We start from the raw sequence: 21,184 nt of genomic DNA, 5'->3' as shown, positions 1-21,184 counted from the left end.
ATTAACTCCTGAAAAAATACTGATCAAAAAATCTGCATCACACATGTACTGGCACCATCCGCCATGATGAAGAGAACATGTGTACATTACCTCAATAGTAAGCTTAGTGCAGCAGGCATGTGTTATATTCATGAAGTTGTTTCACGACTTCTCAAAACACTGAGACATTCAAAGGGGAACTCCTGAAATCCAACTAAAACTTTGTAGAGTCTTTTTTTTTTCGAGGGAAATTTCTTAATTGTGTCAGAATCTTTTAAGAAATGTTATACATGTGGCAGCCTGGGAAATTTTTTTAATATATACTATAAACTACACATTTTCCTGAACTGAAATATGTTTCTCATTTGAGAAACCTCACATCGTCAATCACAATGAATGTTCTAGACTTTTCTACAGGTTCTCTGGTTTCCTCTCACTGTCCAAATAACATACTGGTAGTCAGACTGGCTATGCTAACTTGTCCCTAGATGTGAATAAAGACGTGGTCTGGCTCCTTTTTTTGTTTAAATATGCTTTGAATGCTTTCCTTTCGCTGCAGTTGTCTGAATTTGTTCAAAATTGTGGCACATCAATGATTTAAAACAACAAACAAAGTCACAACAAAATCTTCACCCTGCTGCACGATGCTAGCATCATACACAGCTGTGTGTTGTTAAAATGGCAAAACCAAAGGTGAATATACAAACAAAAACACAAAAACACAGAAATAGGATTTAGTCACTTTGTCTAATTTGCAATGTAAACAATCCAAGTGAAAATGGATTTAATAAAAAAGCATGAGGTTTTAACAAATTTAGGCTGTAATGTTGCAAAAAAAATAAAGATATAACAAGTGATTGCTACAGAATGTCATTACAATGCTGCTAATACAAATAAACATGGCAAAAAAACCAACAATATGTCAAATTATTTATGTCACTACAAGTAAATGCTACATAAAAAGTGCTCAAAACACCTAGATTTCAGCAAATATTCCTGAGATTGTTTAGAAAACGACCTTTAAAGCTTTTTTGTCAGGAAAGTAGCTATTGCTATGTGAGTAATTGCACAAGGTGGATCACAACATGGATGTGGCATTGTTGTAGCTCAGTGTTATAGACATTTGTGCTACAGTATTGTATGACTGCAGCCTACAGCATACATCTTTAGTATATACCTCTATTTACAACAGGCTTAATCTACCATGGTGAATCTGTTTCTCATTTATCATGCATTTTCCAATTTTTTTTTTTTTCAAGATTTCCTTATGCTTATCCTTGGGCACTTTTTTGGCCCCACCCATGATACAATCATTTACATCCTTTCCACATAGAATGCTCTACAACATGGAAGGCAGATCATTAAATCCATACACTCTTAGATAAAAAGGGTTACTCATGAATCTTTTGGGTAATTTGGAGTTCTTAACGTCTTATAAGCTCTCTTCAAAAAGAAAAGCTGTATTGTAGCGTTCTTCAAGGGTCCCCAAGAATGACAAACTTGATGAAGGTGGTTTATGGAACGGAAGGCTAAGGTTTAAACACACTTTTGTTGTACAAAAAGAAAGTGGAATGAACATTAAATCATGTGGGTGTGAATGGAAAGCACCTACAATTCATACTGTACCACCTACATGGGTTCTTAAGCCAGAAAAAGAATATTTCATTTATATGGAAAAAAATGGACTAATAATGTAGCTTGAAATTGAGTTATCTTGGTTTTTATGAACTCTAATGAACGCTAATCAATAAGTTAGAAATAATTTTAGAGGAAAATAGCTTAAATGGCTGCATCTGGAGTCCCTTTATGAACCCCCTATTCCATATATAAACATATAAAAGATCCTGTATAAAACGAGAGTGGCAGTCGAAGTAAACAAACTATTACCCAGTTCGGGTTTTGATTAAATCCTCCCAAAGCATTATTGCATCGCTTCCTTTGGTGGATCTGGTGGAAAAAGCTCCAAATGAAACACTCGTACTGAGGGTGGTCTTATTTTGAAAGTGCAGCTGAAGCAGATTACGAAAGCACAGTTACAAACCTGGTGCTTAATGAACTTCACACACTCCTATGTGACACTGTGATGTGTGTTACTGGGCAACAGAAGAAATTAAACACTTCCCGCTGCAGAGAAAAGCGAATAGCCGACATACTGGCTAATGTTACAGCTCAATCAGCATTTGGGTTCAGGTTTATCAAGTAACATCTGTCTTAATCGTAGCGTCAAAAGACCACACATACACACTTTAGCGCTCACACACACACACACACACACACATATATATGCAATTTCCTTTTCGAATGAAATGCTTGGTCTCGTGTACTTGATGAATCTGTCATCCAACTTATAAACGTCTTTAAATCACACATCTGAGTAGAAACACAGCACACAGCAGTCTATTGGTTCTTAAATCCTTTCCACAGTTTATAAAATATCACATCATTTTGACAAGCACAGTGTGACTGTTCCACAATATTAACTTTGATTTATACAGAAGTCAAGTGTATCAAATGTTTAAGTTATTGTATTGCTTTCTATTATTTCTTTCCCCACAACTTACAGTAATAAACTTATAACATATGTTTTCTGGAACTTTACAGGAACTAAAAAGTTTGAATACTGAATACTGGATATGATGTAAACAAAAGTATGAATCATCAATCCATTAGCTAGCCCTGGAAATCAAAACCTCTAATGTCCAGATCAGGTTTGTGTTTTGGATGCCTGGCAACCCAAATGAATAGGATAAAAATTGATACCTAACATGTATCAATGTATGGCGAGCTACTGATATAGTTAAGTGCAATCATGCAGACAGAAGTAAGGGTGTATTCATCCAGTCATCCAGTCAAAAAATCAGCAAGTTGTCGGCAAGCATTTTGGCTTGTATGCTGAGAAAACCTCGCAACGCCGCAATTAATGATTACACTTAAGTATGGATAGCAGATATTTTCTACATAGTAAAACACAGCTATATACGAAATGAAAACTTTTGTTTTCTAGTCAAAAAGAAGCATTTATTTTCATTTTCTGTATGTCCAAAGTTTTAATGTTGTTTTGTATTGTTTTTACGTTGTTGTGTATAGGTGATATTATTATATTTATTTAATTTATAATTTTGCTACTTGAACAATGCAATTTTCTTTACAGAGCCATTGCTGAAGCTAACTTCTTTGTCCCTAGGTGGAGCTTAGTTCTTTTTTTTAGTAAGCTCCACAGATTTTGATCCACAGAAAAGTACCTACTCTCAAAAGACCATTTGATTATTAATAATGGCCCACCTAGAATTTGTCTTCTCAATTACATGGAAAATTAAATACAACTTATAAATTATTATTCAAACTGTAAAGCCTAATTACAGCCCAAAACATATACTAAAAACTAAAAAGTTTTTATTCAGGCCAGATCCAGCAATCGATAATCATGGCTGTTGATTAGCCAGAAATGAAATTTGGCTTTGGGTTACCTGGTGAACTCCTGAAAAGGTTTCTGTAGGGATACAGGTTTACAAATTACAGCTCTACAGATGAAATAAATGTACAGCAAAAAAGTCTAACATGTTCCAGAGAATTCCTCAACAAACCAGTGCAAGACTGTTGAATTCAAGGGGTCACAGTGTCTCTCTCTCTTTCTCTCTCTCTCTCTCTCTCTCTCTCACACACACACACACAGACACAGACACATGCACACACACTATTGCTGTTAAGTCGATTTTTTGAAGGCTAAAGCAAGAAGACAACACTTAGAACAACAAAATCAAAACCACATCCATGATTCAAACTAAAACAAAACAGACAGACTTTTTCATCCTCTTTTTCAACAGATGTTTCTAAATGAAACGGAGTCCCTCTGCTTCTCTTCTCAGTCTTACTGAACTTGCTTTTGTCACATCTCTGTGGTTTACATCCACAACACTGGTATGATTACGTTACCAGAAACATTCATAAACGGCATAAACAGACAGAATAACAGAGAGAAAATGTAAAAAAGAACGTGTCTCTACTCACCAGGGTACTGGTTGTTGTCCAGATCTGAGTCCCCACGCAGTGTAAACCCAAAGCCTGCTGGAATTCCAGTTGGAGCCCAGGATCCTTTGAGCACCTGTGAGGCCTTCATTCTTAAGCCAGACCTCTCACCGTTATAAATAAACACACAACCGCCGCGGTCCTCGCCTGCAAACGGAGCTCCCACTGCCACGTCTGAGAAAAAGACAAACAATTAACAAAGACAAATAAAGAGATTCAGACAAAATTTTTATTGTGCATCGCTTTGATTTACTAGTTCAGGGTATGAAACGGAAACTTCAAGAAGATTTTTCTACAAAGGTAAATATTTTTAGAATGACAAAGTCCTATGATTAGATAGATAATAATTTGTTAATAAAGCTCCAAGGAGGTCTAATTAATTGGAAATGGAACCTACATCTATTAAACCAGTTGTTCATCAGGGTTAGGAACGTATGCTTGTAACACTGGGCTGAAGGTGGTAGGAGAGCAGTAGATTGCAGACCACCACACACATACACACACACACATACACACACACACACACACACACACACACACACACATGTCTGCACAATCTGCATCATTTTAGCAGGTGTGTGGAAACTGGACAACCCAGAAGAAACAATCACAGAGAGAACATGGTAGACACCATAACCTGAGCTCAGGAGAGAAACCTGGGACCCTGGAGTTGTGGAGTCTTTCACTCACTTCAAAACAGAGCCAACCAACACCCCACACACCGACACCCCCCATCCCCAATAACGACACGCCAACCCCCACCATACCCCGTATAACTAATACAATTAATCTCCATTTTCCACCTGTTGTGCCTGTTAATTCTCACTGAGGTGGTTGAAAATGTGGAGAGCTAAAGCATGGCTTTCATCAGTAAAAGAGATTAAATGGATACTCAGATCTGCTCACACACTCATAAATCGGCTACTTCAAGTGACCCATATCTCTAAAGTTATCTCTTTTGAGTGCTTTACTAGCACCACTGTAAAAACCATTAACCTACATTTAACACACACACACACACACAGCAATCAGTTCACTTATAATAACTCTTTTTATAAAGTGTATGTATATATAAATCATTATTTTTAATAAATCCTAATGGCCTGGTAGTCAAACAGCATTTTTGGTAATATAGGAAACTGTAACCTAAGTGAAAATCTTGTCTGGAAAGACGATTAAAGAGCTTTAAAAAATAGATTGTGGATGCCTTGGAAGAACTGAAAGATTAAAAGTCTTTCAGGTGGAATTTCCTTGGAATTATATTTCTTGTAAATAATGTAAGAATGTTTCTCTTCCTCCATCTGAATACACAAATGGCAGCATTGAGGTTACTACTGTATATCAGTGCCAAGTGTTTGTACCTTCAGAGAGTGGAAGATCAGAAAGGCAGAGAAGCAGAGGATCAGTAAGACAGATAAACAGAGAAGGAAAAAGGAGCAGAGATCATAGAGGGCGAGACAGAAAGAACAAAAGAATATAGAAAAGAGAAAAACAGAAAGCCATAATCATTTTTTATCATGAGAACCAAATGAAAAATACTTATTTGTTCACATTTCCCAGCTTACTATGAAGTTGGGTTCAGAGCACAAGGTCAGCCATGATAACCCTGCAGCAGAGAGGATTAAGAGACAGCTTAGAAGGGCAGGGTCTTGAACCCCCAACCTTCTGATGATGAAAAACTGGTTCAGATGATGTACCAGAAAGGCCAGAATTAAAAAAAAACTGTGATATAAGGAGCTGGAGGATGAGGTTATCAGAAAAGGACTTATTAAATTATTTAGAACATATTGTAATCATTAGCATTGCTGTTTTTTTTTTAACATTTAAGAAAGTCCCAGATTTGATTCATTATACATCATTATGCATTCGATGTAAAGTTCTGCTTATTCTCCAACACAGGGCTGGTGAAAAAAGGGTTATATGGGTACCAAAAGGCTCGATATGATGTGGAAAGATTGGCTGTGGAAACGTTTTCAATTGGGCAAAGCATACAGCAACAGAATTGAAAAAGGTTTAATTAGGCCTAACAAACTAGCCTCATCACCACATGAAACAATTTAATTTCCTTGAAAAGGAAGCACATGGTTAGTGTTTGTGTGTATATATACACACAGTATATATATATATGTTTATGTGTGTGTGAGCAAAAAATGAAGCTATAAATAGGCTTAGTTTGAACTTGGCACGCTTTGGGATCAGTGCCCAGGTTATTTCCTCTTCCGGCCTGACAATTGTTTTAATATTATGGAACGCTGCAGCTTTCGCAATGCCAGATGACCAAAATAAATATCTGGCTGAGCGTTGACATGGAATCCAATTCAATTGAAATTTATTTGTATAGCGCTTTTAACAATGGGAATTTTCTTAAAGCAGCTTTACAGAACATAAGAATTATTGCAAAAATTACAAAAGAGTCAATATTACTGTATACAAATTTTTATACAAAGATTCAAGATTAATATTAGACTTATATTTAAATGTGTTTGTATTTATCCCTAATAAACAAGCCTGAGGTTTCTTCCTCTTCCATCTAAGGGAGTTTTTCCTCACCAAAGTCGCCTCAGTTACCTCAGGCTTGTTCATTATGGAAAAATACAAACACATTTAAATACAAGTCTAATATTAATCTTGAACTTTTTGTACTACATTTCTTATGTTCTGTAAAGCTGCTTTGAGACAATGTCCATTGTTAAAAGTGCTATACAAATAAAATTGAATTGAATTGAATTAAGTACATTTTATTTAGCATTATATACATTTAACCGGCCAATAAGGGCTATTGAGCTTGTTCTTTATAATGGTTTCTCGCTAATTTTAAATGAAGTGTATTTGGCAGCTACATTAATTACTTCAGACTGCAGAGTGAGGTTTGTTTCACTCTGACAACATATTTATTGCATTAGAATAGTGGCTGATCAGTTTTATTTGTATAGCACTTTTAACGCTGGACTGTGTCTCAAAGCAGTTTTACAGAAATATAAAATTTTAAAATCAAAATGACAAAGTTTTAATATCAAACATATTATTAATTCCTAATGAGCAAGCCTGAGGCAACTGTGGAGAGGAAAAACTCCCTCAGACGATATCGGGAAGAAACCTTGAGAGGGAACCAGACTCAAAAGGGATTCATCTTCATTTGAGTGTCACCAGAGAATAAGATTATAAATAATGTCCTTTCTACAACTGTATATATTCAGGTGGACTTGTTTAACCAAGAGCTTTTCATGTCTATGTGCAAATGAACATGGTTTAAGACTAATAACCGATAATACTATTGGTATTAAAGAATAGTTGGAAATGTCTGTTTCTATAAAAAATATATAGAAGAGATGCAGTGAAAGTTTAAAATTTTTTATTTTTTTTTTTAAATACAAATGTACCCATACTGTAGTACAGACATAACAACTGGCATTACCATGAGCTGCTTAATTGGCTCACATTGATATCTACATCAAATATTTATTTGGAAATGATTTATCATACTTTATCCAAGAGCTTTGTTACATAGGATTTCAGAGCAGCATCCCAAACATTAAAGCTGCATAAACTATAATTAATCCCTAGTGCACTCTTGCTACACAAATCGAAAGGTATTTGGTTACTTCAGATGCATCTGCTCTATGGACAATGTGCGTACACACACACACACACACACACACACACACACACAATGATGTTTTGAGATTTGAGTGTGTAACTGTGTGTGAGACATTGGCAGTATCTGAGATGCACATTTTAAATTCATGCCTTCCGGAAATGTTCATCTCCTCTCATTCCAGTAACATGGCATAATGTGTATACACAGGGGTACTGGCGCACACACACACACACACACACACACAGACTTACTAGATTTTGAGATAATTTTTACTGACTTATACATTGATGAAGCTAAATATTCCTTTCCTTACCAGGACAAGCATGCACACACACACACACACACACACACACACACACACACACACACACACACTAGGTATGACAATGAATATGCACAGAAGACTGCAAATATTGTACATGTGCATGTGACTAAAACAGCTTATGTTTATATGATCCACAATTTATTGTTTTGTCTAGTTTAAATGCTTTGGTTCAAACCTTCTCCTAATTTGTTTGTAACCTATATGTTTTTATGTATATGTTATATATACATATATATGCATATATGTTATATAATACCTATATGTTATGCCTTTGTTTTATTTTTTATTTTTGTGTAACCCTGATGACCTGGTAGTCCACCTGACCTCTTGACATTTACAAAAAGCGCACTGTTATTGATGGATTCCTGACAAGTTACTGCACACCTTGCCTGAATACACAATAGAACATAATTTGAAGTTTTAAATTGAGCTCATAAGGCAAACTGCTAACAGCTTTAATTGGACCTGCTTATAAAACGTAGAAAAACTGTTTACAGGAGTAATAAGCTGAAACCTCACACAGTTTGTCTCATACTAATTATGTGGTGTGGTTAAGCCTGAGAGACAAATGCTCAGAAAGTATGTTACTTTTAGACGGCTGGAGAATTTTATAAATAAAACATACTTTATTTTATTCTTTGTTATTATACTCAAGCATTATTGTGGCATACAATTTACATGAGTATTATTAATATAGACTATTCTTACCTATTTATTTAATTAATTGAAAGCTACTTTTTTAATCCTTATTTAGACCTTAGCTTTACTTGTTACAAATCTTAAAGGTGCTTTCTTCTCTTATCCAACCAATGACTGTGTGCTATATAAATATCTCTTAAACTGCCATGGTTTAGCATCCAATCAAATTAATCAAAGTATAAACAAATCGTGTCAACACACAACATAATTAGGATCATAGCTATCATCGTAAGTTTGAATAAGGATAAGCCATGGAACATCAGTGTGGAATTTGAGGATGAGAAAATATTTCATTTACTGGAGCATCTTATTTGATAACACAAGCTGAGGTACGTTACAGATGAAAAAATGCAATCTTTTTGTGAGTGTTAAACAGGAGGACAAACTCAAATAAGGACACAGTGTGCACACTGTGGACAGCAAGAACAAATGTGAAAACAGAGGACATGCTGAACTCGGCAACAGAAGGTCTTTATCACACATCTGCACAGTAAAAACAGACTTGTATATACACACTCTTACAAGTACACACACACACATATGTTTATTATTACTACACAGAATCTGTATTATCTGTTCATAGAAACATAATATCTCCGCAGGGTAATAAACGTCTTGTTTATTCTGTCATTTTTGGGACATTATGTCTCCACACGGGCAGGGGACCTCATTCCCACACACACGCACACACTCACACACACACACACACACACACACACACACACACACACACACACACACACACACACACACAGACACACACAAACAACATGTGAAGTTGTGTGATAATTGACTCCATAATTAATCTATTGAATTGCACATTAATGAAACCAAATATTCCTTTCTGTACAAAGACAAGCAAACACACACACGTTACCACTTGTCCTAACAGGAAACAAGTGACAGGGTTGCTGGGTCACTAGATAAACTCCTAAATCTTGATTGATATTAGCAGTAGAATAGGAGTTCCTCCTTGCCCAAGACTAAACATGGCCTGAGATCAGGAAATGTGTAGGAGGAGAAAGAACTATTGCCTTTTGTCATGAAGGACTACCAAAAACATCCAAAAATAGAAACACACCCCCTCACACATACACACATGTACACACACACACATCCACCCACCCACACGTACACGTGCATACACTTACCTAGGTAGCCGTCCTGATTGATGTCTCCAAGAGGAGCGATGGCGCTACCGTAGCGTCCAAACAGATGTATACCGGTGAGTGTAATGGGAGGTGAGAAGAGCAGTGTATCCTCCTGTAGGTAAAGGTAAACCTGGCCCACCTCTCGTGGCTTACTCTCAAACTCCCGATCCATATACAGAGGAGCTCCGACCAAAACATCATCCAACCTGAAGAGATAAAGAATTATTTTGCTTTCAAAATCATTTCCGATTATAAGGAGATTTAAATTGCAAAAAGTAGGAATGCAACCAAATAACAAAATTCTGAATAAACAGATAATATGTTTGAATATATAAAAGGAGAATTACTAAGTTGAGAAAACTTGCTAAAAAGATTCATAGTGCATCTGGTTGAGATGACTGGTGTGCAATGGGGCAGGGATTCCACAAGACCACAAAAAGTCAAGTTAAGGGAATATTTTTATGGCTGATTTATACTCATTGTTAACTATACGTACGTATGCAAGATTGCTGCCACATTTGTTCTACAGTCATTTGAGTCTGTGTGATGTAACACCAGTGTTAAAAGTGGAAACAATATAGCACTATTTGAATAGCACTAACTAAATAAACAAACTAGCATTATATTTCAATGTAATATGTACTATTCTAGACAATTTTTGTTTATCTAGACAATTAATTGTCTAAATGGACTCAGAGTAGCCAAGACTGAGACCACGAGTAGCCAAGATCGAGTCAAGACTTTGAGTCAAGACTTTGAGTCAAGTCAATCTTGAGTCAAGTCTTTAATTGCCTTCAAGTTTTTTAAAGCCTTAGGTTGAGATCAAGATTGAGTCCAAATGAATGGAAGACCAAGTCTTGAATAAAAGAACTGAGAAATGTAATCCTTTTTGAGGCCATGCTTTTACTTTAATTTCATAAATGCTGATCAAATTTACAATTTCACTTGAGAATTACTTAGATGTATTTGGGTTACCGCTAGAATCCAACATGAACATTCTTTTTTTTTTATATCAACAAAAACTGAACAACCAAGAAACTGGAGTGATGTAGTGATGTAACTGGAGTGATGTAGCTGAGGTTGAGGAATTCACACACCATGATGACACTGTTGTCATTTCTACATCGTTTTTACTCACTCTGTCCCCTTCTCGTTTTATCCTTTTGTGTTTAAGTCCAGTTACAGTTGCAATACTACCTCTTAGAGCACTATACAGATACAGGTAATGGCATTGTGTTACACCAAACATACACATCCAGCACAGAAACCTGCCTATCATAACATAAAGACTAACACTAAAAAGGCTTTCTATGGAAAGATTAACAGCACACAAACACACACAAAAAAATCTGTTCTTTCTTAGATTTTTTGAATATATTCCAAGCAGGAAAGGAGAGTAATAAAAAATAAGAGTGCAGTACCAATAACTCCTCATCCTGAACCGAGACTTCAGCTGTATAAAATAACCAGTAAAAATAAAAAAATATCAAGCTATTAAATCATGTCTTTATGGAGATCTCTTATTAAAAAGCTTTAGGTTATTTATGTTGACATGGAGGCATGCCAAACTTTGCTGCACATTTGAAGATTGTGAGAATAGCCAGGACTGATACCGTAAACCAATGAAGAATTTTTTCCACGTCTCCTATTCCAAAGCTGAAGCTGAACGAATGAAACTATTGGACCACATCTGACTATTGTTGTGGTTTAAGTCCCAACAAACAGTGTGACATTCCACCCTGATTAAAGGGTGATACCAAAGAAAAACAAACATGTGCCTTTACTATGTACAACAGTTTTCCCCCAACAAATTGTCCATTTCCCTGGCTGTCAGTACAAGACATCCGTATACTTGGCATAGCACTTCATCCCGACTTCCCGTTTAGTGGCTTTTGTGCTCAGCACTGTATGCTCTTGGGTATGTTGGTGTGAGTAGAAGCATAGTATCATGGTGTAAACACAGGGATTGGGTTAAAGTTAGGCAAATTGTAAAATTTAAACACCACTACACTACATTTTCAGCTTCAGTATAAAAGAGAGATGAGAACCGACCGCAGGGTAATCAGCCGTGTCTGTCCACAAAGCCCACTGAGAGAGTCACAGACTCAACACAGGAAGAGAGCATAGGGAGCAAAATGCCTCTACTCCAAATAATCGAACAGACAGAAAAGAAGGAAAGAAAGATGTTGGGGTCAATGTGGAGTGGAGAGAAGAGAGGAGACGAGATCATAGGAAATGGTGGAAAGAGAGAAGAGAAACAAAAACACTGGAAGAGAAGAGAAGAGAAGAGAAGAGAAGAGAAGAGAAGAGAAGAGAAGAGCAACACATTTGAGAAAAAAATAGTAATAAGAAGCAATAATGGAGAGAAGCAAGTGACTGAAGATAGGAAGAGATGAAAAGAAGAAAAAAGACGAGTCTCATATCGCAACAAGAAGACATGAGTTGAGAAAATACAAGAGACAGGAACAGAAACATTTTATAAGAGGAATAAGAGGAAATGAAAATGAAGAAAGACTACACCAAAGTGAACAATAACATAAATGAAAAAGAAGAAACAGAAAAAGAAAATGAGAAGAAAAGAAGGTGAAAAGATAAGAATGAAATATAACAGTTGAGATATAGGTGGAAATTGGGAAGTGAAGAAGTTGGGAGAAAACAGGGCAAAAGATGCTGGTATTACTCAATAATTTGAATCAACCTGTATTCTGCTTTTAAATAACCCAAACTAAAACAAGTCCACACGGTTAACTCCAAACCTACCTCCATCTCAGAAGTGAGATGAATCAGATCTTTAGGTTACACAGCTAATAGAATAAGGAAGTTGAGCTCCACCTGAATGTCTAAAAGGCTGAAATCTGCACACACCCAGTAACACAATACACACTTTTCATTCAAATCAAATCATCCGGTAAGTGTGGCACATTTCACTGGGGTCATGCTGATGGCTGATCTATCACTCTTTGGTAGATTAGCTTGTGGGAATCAGCACCTGCATCATTTAGCTGTTGTGTGTTTTTGTGTGTCAGCTAGCGTAAGGAAACTCACCCATCTCCATTAACGTCGGTCACGGCCACAGTGTAACCAAAATATGAAGCCATCTAGTAAAAAAACAACAAAAAAACACTGCTGTGTTACCTGTAACTGAATTTTCTCAATGAGATAGACTGGTTAGACAACATATATAATATATAATAGAAGGTACTGTATAAATAAAATAGGATATATAATATAGGATGCATTCAAGGTATTATTGGAATTATATATGTTTAGGGAGTAGAAATTATTCATTTACAGTTGCAGGGAACGTTTTTAATCAAAAAGAAAAGCTGTATTTTAAGCAGTTGGTATGATTTTTTTCTTTATACCATATTGCTCTTGAATTCTTGATTCTGCTTAATCTGAAAATTCTGCATACAATTTCTTCCAACAGCGCAAGCGAATGCTCAAATCTGATTGGTCAAAAGACGTGCATTATTTTCGTATACCGGTACGGCTCGGAAAGAGCGATGTGATGTCATGATAATGTGTTGGTTTTTAGATGTTATCGTTTCTATAGTAACAAAGTGTTTCTCCTACTGTACACAAGACCCATGATCAAAGAGATTTTGTTATATTTTCAGTCACATTACATGATAAAGGATGGAGGATATGCACTGACCTGCTCTCCGGTAAAATTCTGTATGAGGGTGAGACTTGTGGAGTTTATCACTGCAACCTAAAAAAAAAACTTGAATGTAAATCTTTCCTGTGATGATGGATCCACATCCAGAGTTAAAAGTGATGTAAACGATGCATATGTTAAACTTTGTATGGGATCTGTATATAAATGTTATATGAAACTAAATCAATTACCTAAAAAGAAAATACAAACTGATGATTAATATACCTGAAGTCAGTTTTCCTAGAATTTAATCAGATCTAAAAATGTGCACCCCCCTTCCCAAACCCCTGATAGTACAGTCCAGTCTGGGATTCCTTAACAAAATCTAAAATAACATCCAGATGAGCTGAAGAAGGGTCACTGACACTTACCTAGACACACATGTTGGCTCTAACACAATAACACACCTGTATTTTTCCATATGAAAGGCATGAAATCTTCACACACCGTCCTCATCAACATTCTAACCTAAGTTCAAGACACCACACGTGATTACAGGCTATGATATTTTCTTAGCATTGTTACATTGCCGCCTTCCTGGAGTCAATAACTCACTCATATCGTACACGTATATATCTTCATGCACTTCCTTTTTCACACCCACACCCTAGCTGTGCCTGCTCTCTCCCGTCTGGTTCAAATGACCTTTGACCCCTAAAGGATAATGAGAGCAAGAGATAAAATTTGAGAGAAACAAATAGTGTAGTTTGTGCTTACATAACCGAAGTTCTGCGCTCCTCGTGGAACTCCTGCTACCAACTCTGTGGAGAAAACCTTCGCTTAGATAAATATATAGAACATAAACACACTTGGGAGACTGACACATACACCATAGCTTTCTACACTTGAGATTATTATTATTATTATTATTATTATTATTATTATTATTATTTTAAATTTGTTTCAATTCCAGAGTGCAGAATATGTTCAGCCTAGTGGTATGAATTCCTGGTGTGTTAAATGTGCATAACGGAGATTTAATTCTTTTTCTATATAACACACACACACACACACCCACACACACGCACACACACACCCACACACACACACTGCAGGATGCTTTATCTCTGTTATCTGAGAGTAAACAGTAAGGTGAGGACAGTCACTCATTCTCATATAAATATTTACGAGAGTGAGACAGACACAAAAACAGAGAGATAAAGTGAATAATCAGCAAGAAGGCAGATTGCTGATGGATAAATTCGGTGATAGGAATTAGTGTGTGCGTGTGTGTGTGTGTGTGTGTGTGAGACAGAAGAAGTGACAGCATGTGATCATGGTCTGGTGATACTCTGGCTTTGATTGGCTGAGGAAGTGCAGTATAATTTGTACTGAGGCTGTGCAGCATTACAAAAGCGGAACACGGTCAATGAAGCCGAAATGCTACCACCCACAAAGCCTGCCACACACACACACACACTCACACATGCACACAAAGAATAGGAGAAGAATAGGAAGATAGTTGTTCTGCTGCATGTGATAATTTCATCATTAAAATTAATTATCTGTGATTTTGGCGGACGTCACCAGAAGCTTTGAGTACAGACCAAAAAAACAATAAAGTAAATTTCTACTATTCCTGATTTTTTACAAAAAGATTAGGAGATGTTATGGGACAGATTTGGAGTAGGACAGACATCCACTAAATGTTAGCTACATTTGCCTCCAGCATAAAATTAAAGAAGCAAATGTTGAACATCAAACATGTCTCGGCTAATGGACTACATTTGGGGAAACAAGAAACAAACTATTTATTTCAACTATGAAATACATTGCAATAACAAAGCCATGTGTGTGGGGTCTCTCTCTCTCTCTCTCTCTCTCTCTCTCTCTCTCTCTCTCTCTCTCTCTCTCGCTCTCTCTCTCTCTCTCTCTGACTCTGAGGCCAAGAGACCAGCAGAAAAATGAACAGAATTTTCACCTTGTTGTGAATCACCGGTGAACTCTCCCACAGCTACAGAGTACCCTGACAAACAGAAGAAAGATAAAGTGATTACCACACACACACACACACACACACACACACACAGGAAATTCAGTTTTCAAAAGCCATAATCTAATAATTTATACATTAAACAATTAAACATGTTCTAACATGTTATACATTAAACATGTTATACATTAAGTATGCTTGTAGTATTGATTTTATTTATATTGTTTTTATCGGAACCACTGGTGATTTTTTTTGCCCTGAATTTTTTTTTTTTTTTTATAAATTATAGTAGGATTCAACTTAACATTATTTATGACCAACAACATCCTATAAGACAAACATGTAATTAGAGTAAGACGGTTCCAATAACTCCATAATAACTATAAAAACAGAACCTGCAGTCAACACATCATTAAAAAGATGTCATTGCTACATGAAATGACAACCACACACATGCACATGCACACACACATACACACACAATGGCACACAAAATCACATACACAACTACACACAAAGCGTTCTATTACCCAAGTAGCTATCGTCATAGGCGTCTGAGGCGGCTGTCGTCTGCTTCTCTCCTTGGACCTTTCGGAGTATTGCCTTCAAAGAGTAGCCATTCAAGATTTCTGCAACTCCTGCAGTCATCACTTGACCTACACACACACACACACACACACACACACACACACATGTTAACTCATTAAGTACAGTAGAATTCAAGCTTGTACTCAGAGTATATGCAGCTGTTAAAAAAAGCTGCTTGTGCCTATATGATATATCTTAATATAGATAGCATTTCAGAGAGTGCTAGAAACCATACAAGCAAGTTTATGCACACTGCTTAAGACTTTTTCCTTGTTAGCATAGCCTTAGTGTAATATGAAGAAACTAACTCTGGCCAAAGACATGGCTAATTGGCTACATTTGGGGGGTAGAGAACATTGTGTAAATTGAATGTTTGGCAAAACTGTTCTTTGAAGCAAAGAAAAAGTCTGCTCTGCGAGATAGACAGAGATTACATTAGCCTCCTCCTCTAAAGGTTAGACAAACTCATTATTCTCTTTTATTAGTAAGGCTGCAGGCTACCATGGGACCCTGTCATTAATCTCTCTATGTGTGTATGTGTATACATGTGTGTGTGTGTGTGAGTGTGTGTGTTTGTCTTGATGAGGACCAAATGGCAAGTATAGAAATATATACTTAAAAGTTTTGAACTTATGGGGAAATATAAAACCTTATAAACTCTGTACCATTTAAAGAATTAGCATTCAGGTATCCGGTAGATGTAGACGTCTGTACACTACACACGTGATCTCAAATGATGCTCACACACTACACAATCATTCATGCAGTAATCCCTGTCAAAGTGTATCTGACCCTTAAATCTCTTCTCATCACAAAATAAATCTGAGAGACTTTGTGACTTTTTTTATTGCAGAGGAAAATGTAGAAGAAATTGACGTTATTGAAGATTAGGTTGGCGTTAAAGAGAGTACTGACGTTTCTGCAAAGAGAACTGTGGGAATGATGCAAAAAAGGAGCAATTTTGTTGTGCTTATTTTGTGTTCATACTTTCTTATCATAGCAAAGTTCTTGTATTTTGTCTTCCTCCCACACAATGGAAGATAAACTGGGTTCAGAAATCTGCTGTGCATATCATTTGAATCGCTGTTCTTTGAGCTAGTCATAGAAGAGTGATTTTTGGTGATGAAACGATTCATCACAGATAAAATCATATATAATTGAATATATCAGAGTTCAGAATGAACCAAAAAGATTTGGTCAGTGGCTGAGAATTCAGAGCTAAAAACATATCATTAGGCTTAGAAAAACATTTGTGTGTGTACATAATTGCTAAATATATACTGGTGACACTTTATATGAAAACCATACTCATAAAGCTTAATAACTGGGCACATAAACCTTAAGCCTTTTTGTAACAAGCATTTTTATAACCCTTATAAATTCCTTAATGCTTTATAAATAGGTTGATTTTTATTTGTAACTTTGGTAATACTTTGGTTATAAAATCCCAGTTTATAAAATGCTTACAACCAATTTAACTTTAATTTGCAAAGAATTCTGAACAGTTTTATGAATTTGAGCCTCGAAGAAGGTCAAATACAATTAAAATAAAATACATTTATGGTGAACAAACTATAGGGGAGGAGGTGCGATGAAGGGAAACACCCTCCATCTTAAAGCTCATATTTCTGTTGTTTTATTCTCCATAAGGGCAAACACCTCTTTAAAAAGTCAGAAATTTTGAGTTCAGGTCAGGATAGATGGCTAGAGCATGGGAAAGGAGAAGAGGATGGGGGCTCGAAAGTGTCAACAAAATTAAGTGTGTGTGTGAGATCACAATATTTTCCAGGGTGATGGTCATGGGTTATGCTTAACTGTATTGTTAATGCCATAAAAATATTCTTATACTATGAGATGCCTTGTCTAGAATTGACTTTAATGGCTTTTATGGACATGTTGGTGTGCTTTTACTAAGGCTACAGTTGCGTACATTACACACTACTCTCTCACTTCCTCATCTGTACACTCTGCTTAAACCTTTAAAACATTACCACAATCTCATAGATCTGATCCAAGTCTCTTCTGTAAGTCAATTCAATTGCAGCATATTGGTGCATCCATTATAGTAGCATGTTGAATTTTTTATTGCTATGAAGTTAAACATTAATGGAAAATGGTGAGTGAGCCAAGAATCTCTTGTGCTGCTGTTTTGGGGTTGTGGTGGCTCAAGTGGTTAAGGCTCTAGGTTAATGATCGGAGGTTCGTGGGGTTCAAGCCCCAGCACCGCAACTCTTGAAAACTAACTTCTAAAGATATTCATTAAAGCAGCCTAATTATACTGAGTAGAGTTTATATCTACCTTGGTTGATAGGTCAAATAATTCGACATTTTGTGAAATTATTGCAATTTATGAACTTTATGAACCTGGATGAGGTAAAGGAATTGCAATGGAAAAGCTGTCAAATATTAAGTGTTAATGTAATTCCATTTTCTTGTTCTTTCTCATATCTATACCTAACAATAATAGGAGAAATGTGGGGGGTCTGCAGATCGGCATCATTTACACGCATCTGTTCGAACACACATGGCTGCAGTTAGCTAACAATCTGTATTTATCATTGTGCAAACAAACTTGCATGCTCACACATTTACACGCACAGGCCATATTGTTCTGAATTAGTTACTCGCTGCTATGAAATCCGGAGCAGTGTCACATTCTGGTACTCTTAAAATCAGGCACTGTTTTAATAGCAATCCTTGTATTAAAAACTATTACATTCAAGAGAATCCACACTGTATATACATATGTGTCTTTTTATGGTGGATTAAGCGGAACTTAAAGCTTAAGTAATGACAGAAATACAAGAATTGTCCATCAACAGCCTGTCATTAGAGCATAAACCCTCAGAGCCTATTGTCCATTAAGCTAAGCTGTTTTTGCTAGTTTAAGCCCTTTAGTTAGCTACTGTATTCCCACAGCCCATTTCTAATCATCATTCATGCATTCACTGTGAAGAAACACAACTCTGTGACTCAAAAATCAGCTTCGGATTGGTCGAGCAGCACTAGTGATGAAACTGGGACCGTGACCAAAATTCACTTGGACTGCTGTACGAATAAACCTCACAGGATAGTGACATGTCTTTCTTAATATATTTCCAGTACTGCCAGGAAAAGGAGCAGGATTTTTCCACTATTTTGGCAGAGATCTCAACTCTATAATTCCTTGAATCAATCTCGAATAATAAGCTTTTTGGTCCACAGAGACTACTTATGGATTTGATGGACTCACCAAATGGATAGAGGGATAATTGACATAATAGAATGATTGTTTTACCTTGCCAGTAGAAGCTCCCTGGTCCTCCTAGTACTAATGTCCCGTCCTGAGGAAACAGAAAAGAATATATGAAATTAGAACGAGTTAAGTAATATTCTACCTTGTGTTCATTAATATGTCTTAAAAAAAAATAAAAATATAAAATCAATTCCAAGTCCAAATACATCATGAAAATATTTTTCCAAATTTTTTAAACTACATTTGACTTTTTTCAAGAAAGTTTTTTCAAACCAAGCATGTGCAAAATGCATCAGTATTGTTAAAGCTCTACATGGTTAAGTTTCCTGAATGAATCCTAGATTATAACATATCAAAATGAACACCCTGAATATCCTTACTATACAGTAACCGAAAAGCATTTCCACCAAATATATAGTCCATATATGTATGGACTATATTTATAAATATATGTCCAGATTCGCAGGGTTCATAAGTAGTAGTTCAACAGTAATTAGGAAATACAAGGATGACCTACTGCTTCCACCGAGATGCTGCAGCAGGAAAACAATGCGCTATCCCATAAGGCAGCGGGTATGGTATGGAATAGCTAAGTGATATACAGTATGTATTAAACATTATTCCATTGGGATTAACTTATTCTGCCCCTACACAACACCTGAGTAAATTGTTTAGGCTTAAACAAGAAAAAACAGCTGATTATTATGTTATTAAGTTATTATGACATCATAGGTCACATGACAGTGCCAACATGGTGAATGTAGTAAGTCCAGATTGTATTTGCCCCTTGACAACTCCTTTCATGTCCATCTCGTATCCTAATTTCAACTAAAACAAATGAAAAGAGTGTACACGTGTGTTTTATGAGGGAAGAATGTTTTAAGGCTTTGTTCAAACCATCTGCGTGTCCCAGCTTCTAATATAGGCTGAAGGTGGGCAGATACATTGACATTACTGATGTGTAAAGGTTGAAATCATGCGCATATGCATCTGGAGTATGTTAGTACTGACACACGGATGACAGACTAACAGGAGAGTGAATAAATAAGTAACACTGAGGACAGGAAGGGAGACATGAACAATTTGTCTACATAAGCACATGAGAAAATATGGTTATATTAAGAACAGGGAGATGGCGAGGGCAAAAAAAAAGACATTGAAGGAAAGGAGGCCTCTTCCTGCTTTAAAAAGAGGTCAGAGGTCACATATCCATCTCTCTCCCTTTCAGCTTGGTTTTCGTTTACTCCTTAATCCGTTGCAATAAACTTATCGTATTGTTCTCATGACACCGAGAGGACGCAAACAGGAAGAGAAAAGAAGGGATAAAGCTGACTTTCCCAATGAAAAGATATAATTTGAACAAATATAACACACTAAATAGGTGTTATGATCATTTCCAGATTTAATTCACTAACATATTATTCAGGTATGATCAGGATATGATTATTTGATGATGCTATGGCTACTTTTTTAGGTTGTCTATCCTAATGTGTTTTGATTAGTTTGCTAAATTTAACTATGGGAATGTCCTCTGGCAATCAACAAACATAAATATTAAGCTTAATTAGAAAAAAAAAAAAAAAAAAGCTTTGTAAGCATTTCCCACATCCTGATTTTCTTCCTCTTCTGCTTGTATTATTAGCCCTTCATTAATGATACATGACAATTAATTAAAAAAAGAAATAATAAAAAATTATGTGTTTTAAGGTGTTTGGTCACCACAAGCAACCAGGCCCACAACAAACAACCTCTTACTGTACTAGAGGCATGAACACTATACTTCTCTAAGCAGCTTTCTCATTTTTACCTTTTTGAGCTTTGGATTTGCTGTCATGATGAATATGCTGAACAATTTCATGTTGAAATTATGAGCACATACATTACATATACAATGTGGAGTAATGACCGAGCAGTTACCTTAGTGAAGTCCACACTGAAGCCGGCCTGACAGAACCCTTGTCCTTCAGGGTCCGGATTATCTGTACCAAA

General features: G+C 36.2%; 1 protein-coding gene across 1 annotated transcript in view; it reads right to left on the bottom strand.

Moving 5' to 3' along the window:
• The window catches only part of itga8 (integrin, alpha 8), an 81,075-nt gene that overhangs the window by 46,360 nt on the left and 13,531 nt on the right, over positions 1-21,184 (bottom strand). The window contains exons 5-13 of the mRNA XM_060861647.1: positions 21,113-21,174; positions 19,238-19,283; positions 15,903-16,028; positions 15,361-15,405; positions 14,157-14,200; positions 13,437-13,493; positions 12,824-12,876; positions 9,779-9,984; positions 3,988-4,179 (exon numbers count right to left, since the gene is read on the bottom strand). Of these exons, the coding sequence (XP_060717630.1) occupies positions 3,988-4,179; positions 9,779-9,984; positions 12,824-12,876; positions 13,437-13,493; positions 14,157-14,200; positions 15,361-15,405; positions 15,903-16,028; positions 19,238-19,283; positions 21,113-21,174 (831 nt within the window). The remainder of the gene's footprint in view (positions 1-3,987; positions 4,180-9,778; positions 9,985-12,823; positions 12,877-13,436; positions 13,494-14,156; positions 14,201-15,360; positions 15,406-15,902; positions 16,029-19,237; positions 19,284-21,112; positions 21,175-21,184) is intronic.

This window comes from Tachysurus vachellii, chromosome 25, assembly GCF_030014155.1.
Source record: "Tachysurus vachellii isolate PV-2020 chromosome 25, HZAU_Pvac_v1, whole genome shotgun sequence".
Lineage (NCBI taxonomy): Eukaryota > Metazoa > Chordata > Actinopteri > Siluriformes > Bagridae > Tachysurus > Tachysurus vachellii.
Note: the sequence above shows the minus strand (reverse complement) of the source record. Positions and strands in the feature narration are given on the sequence as shown.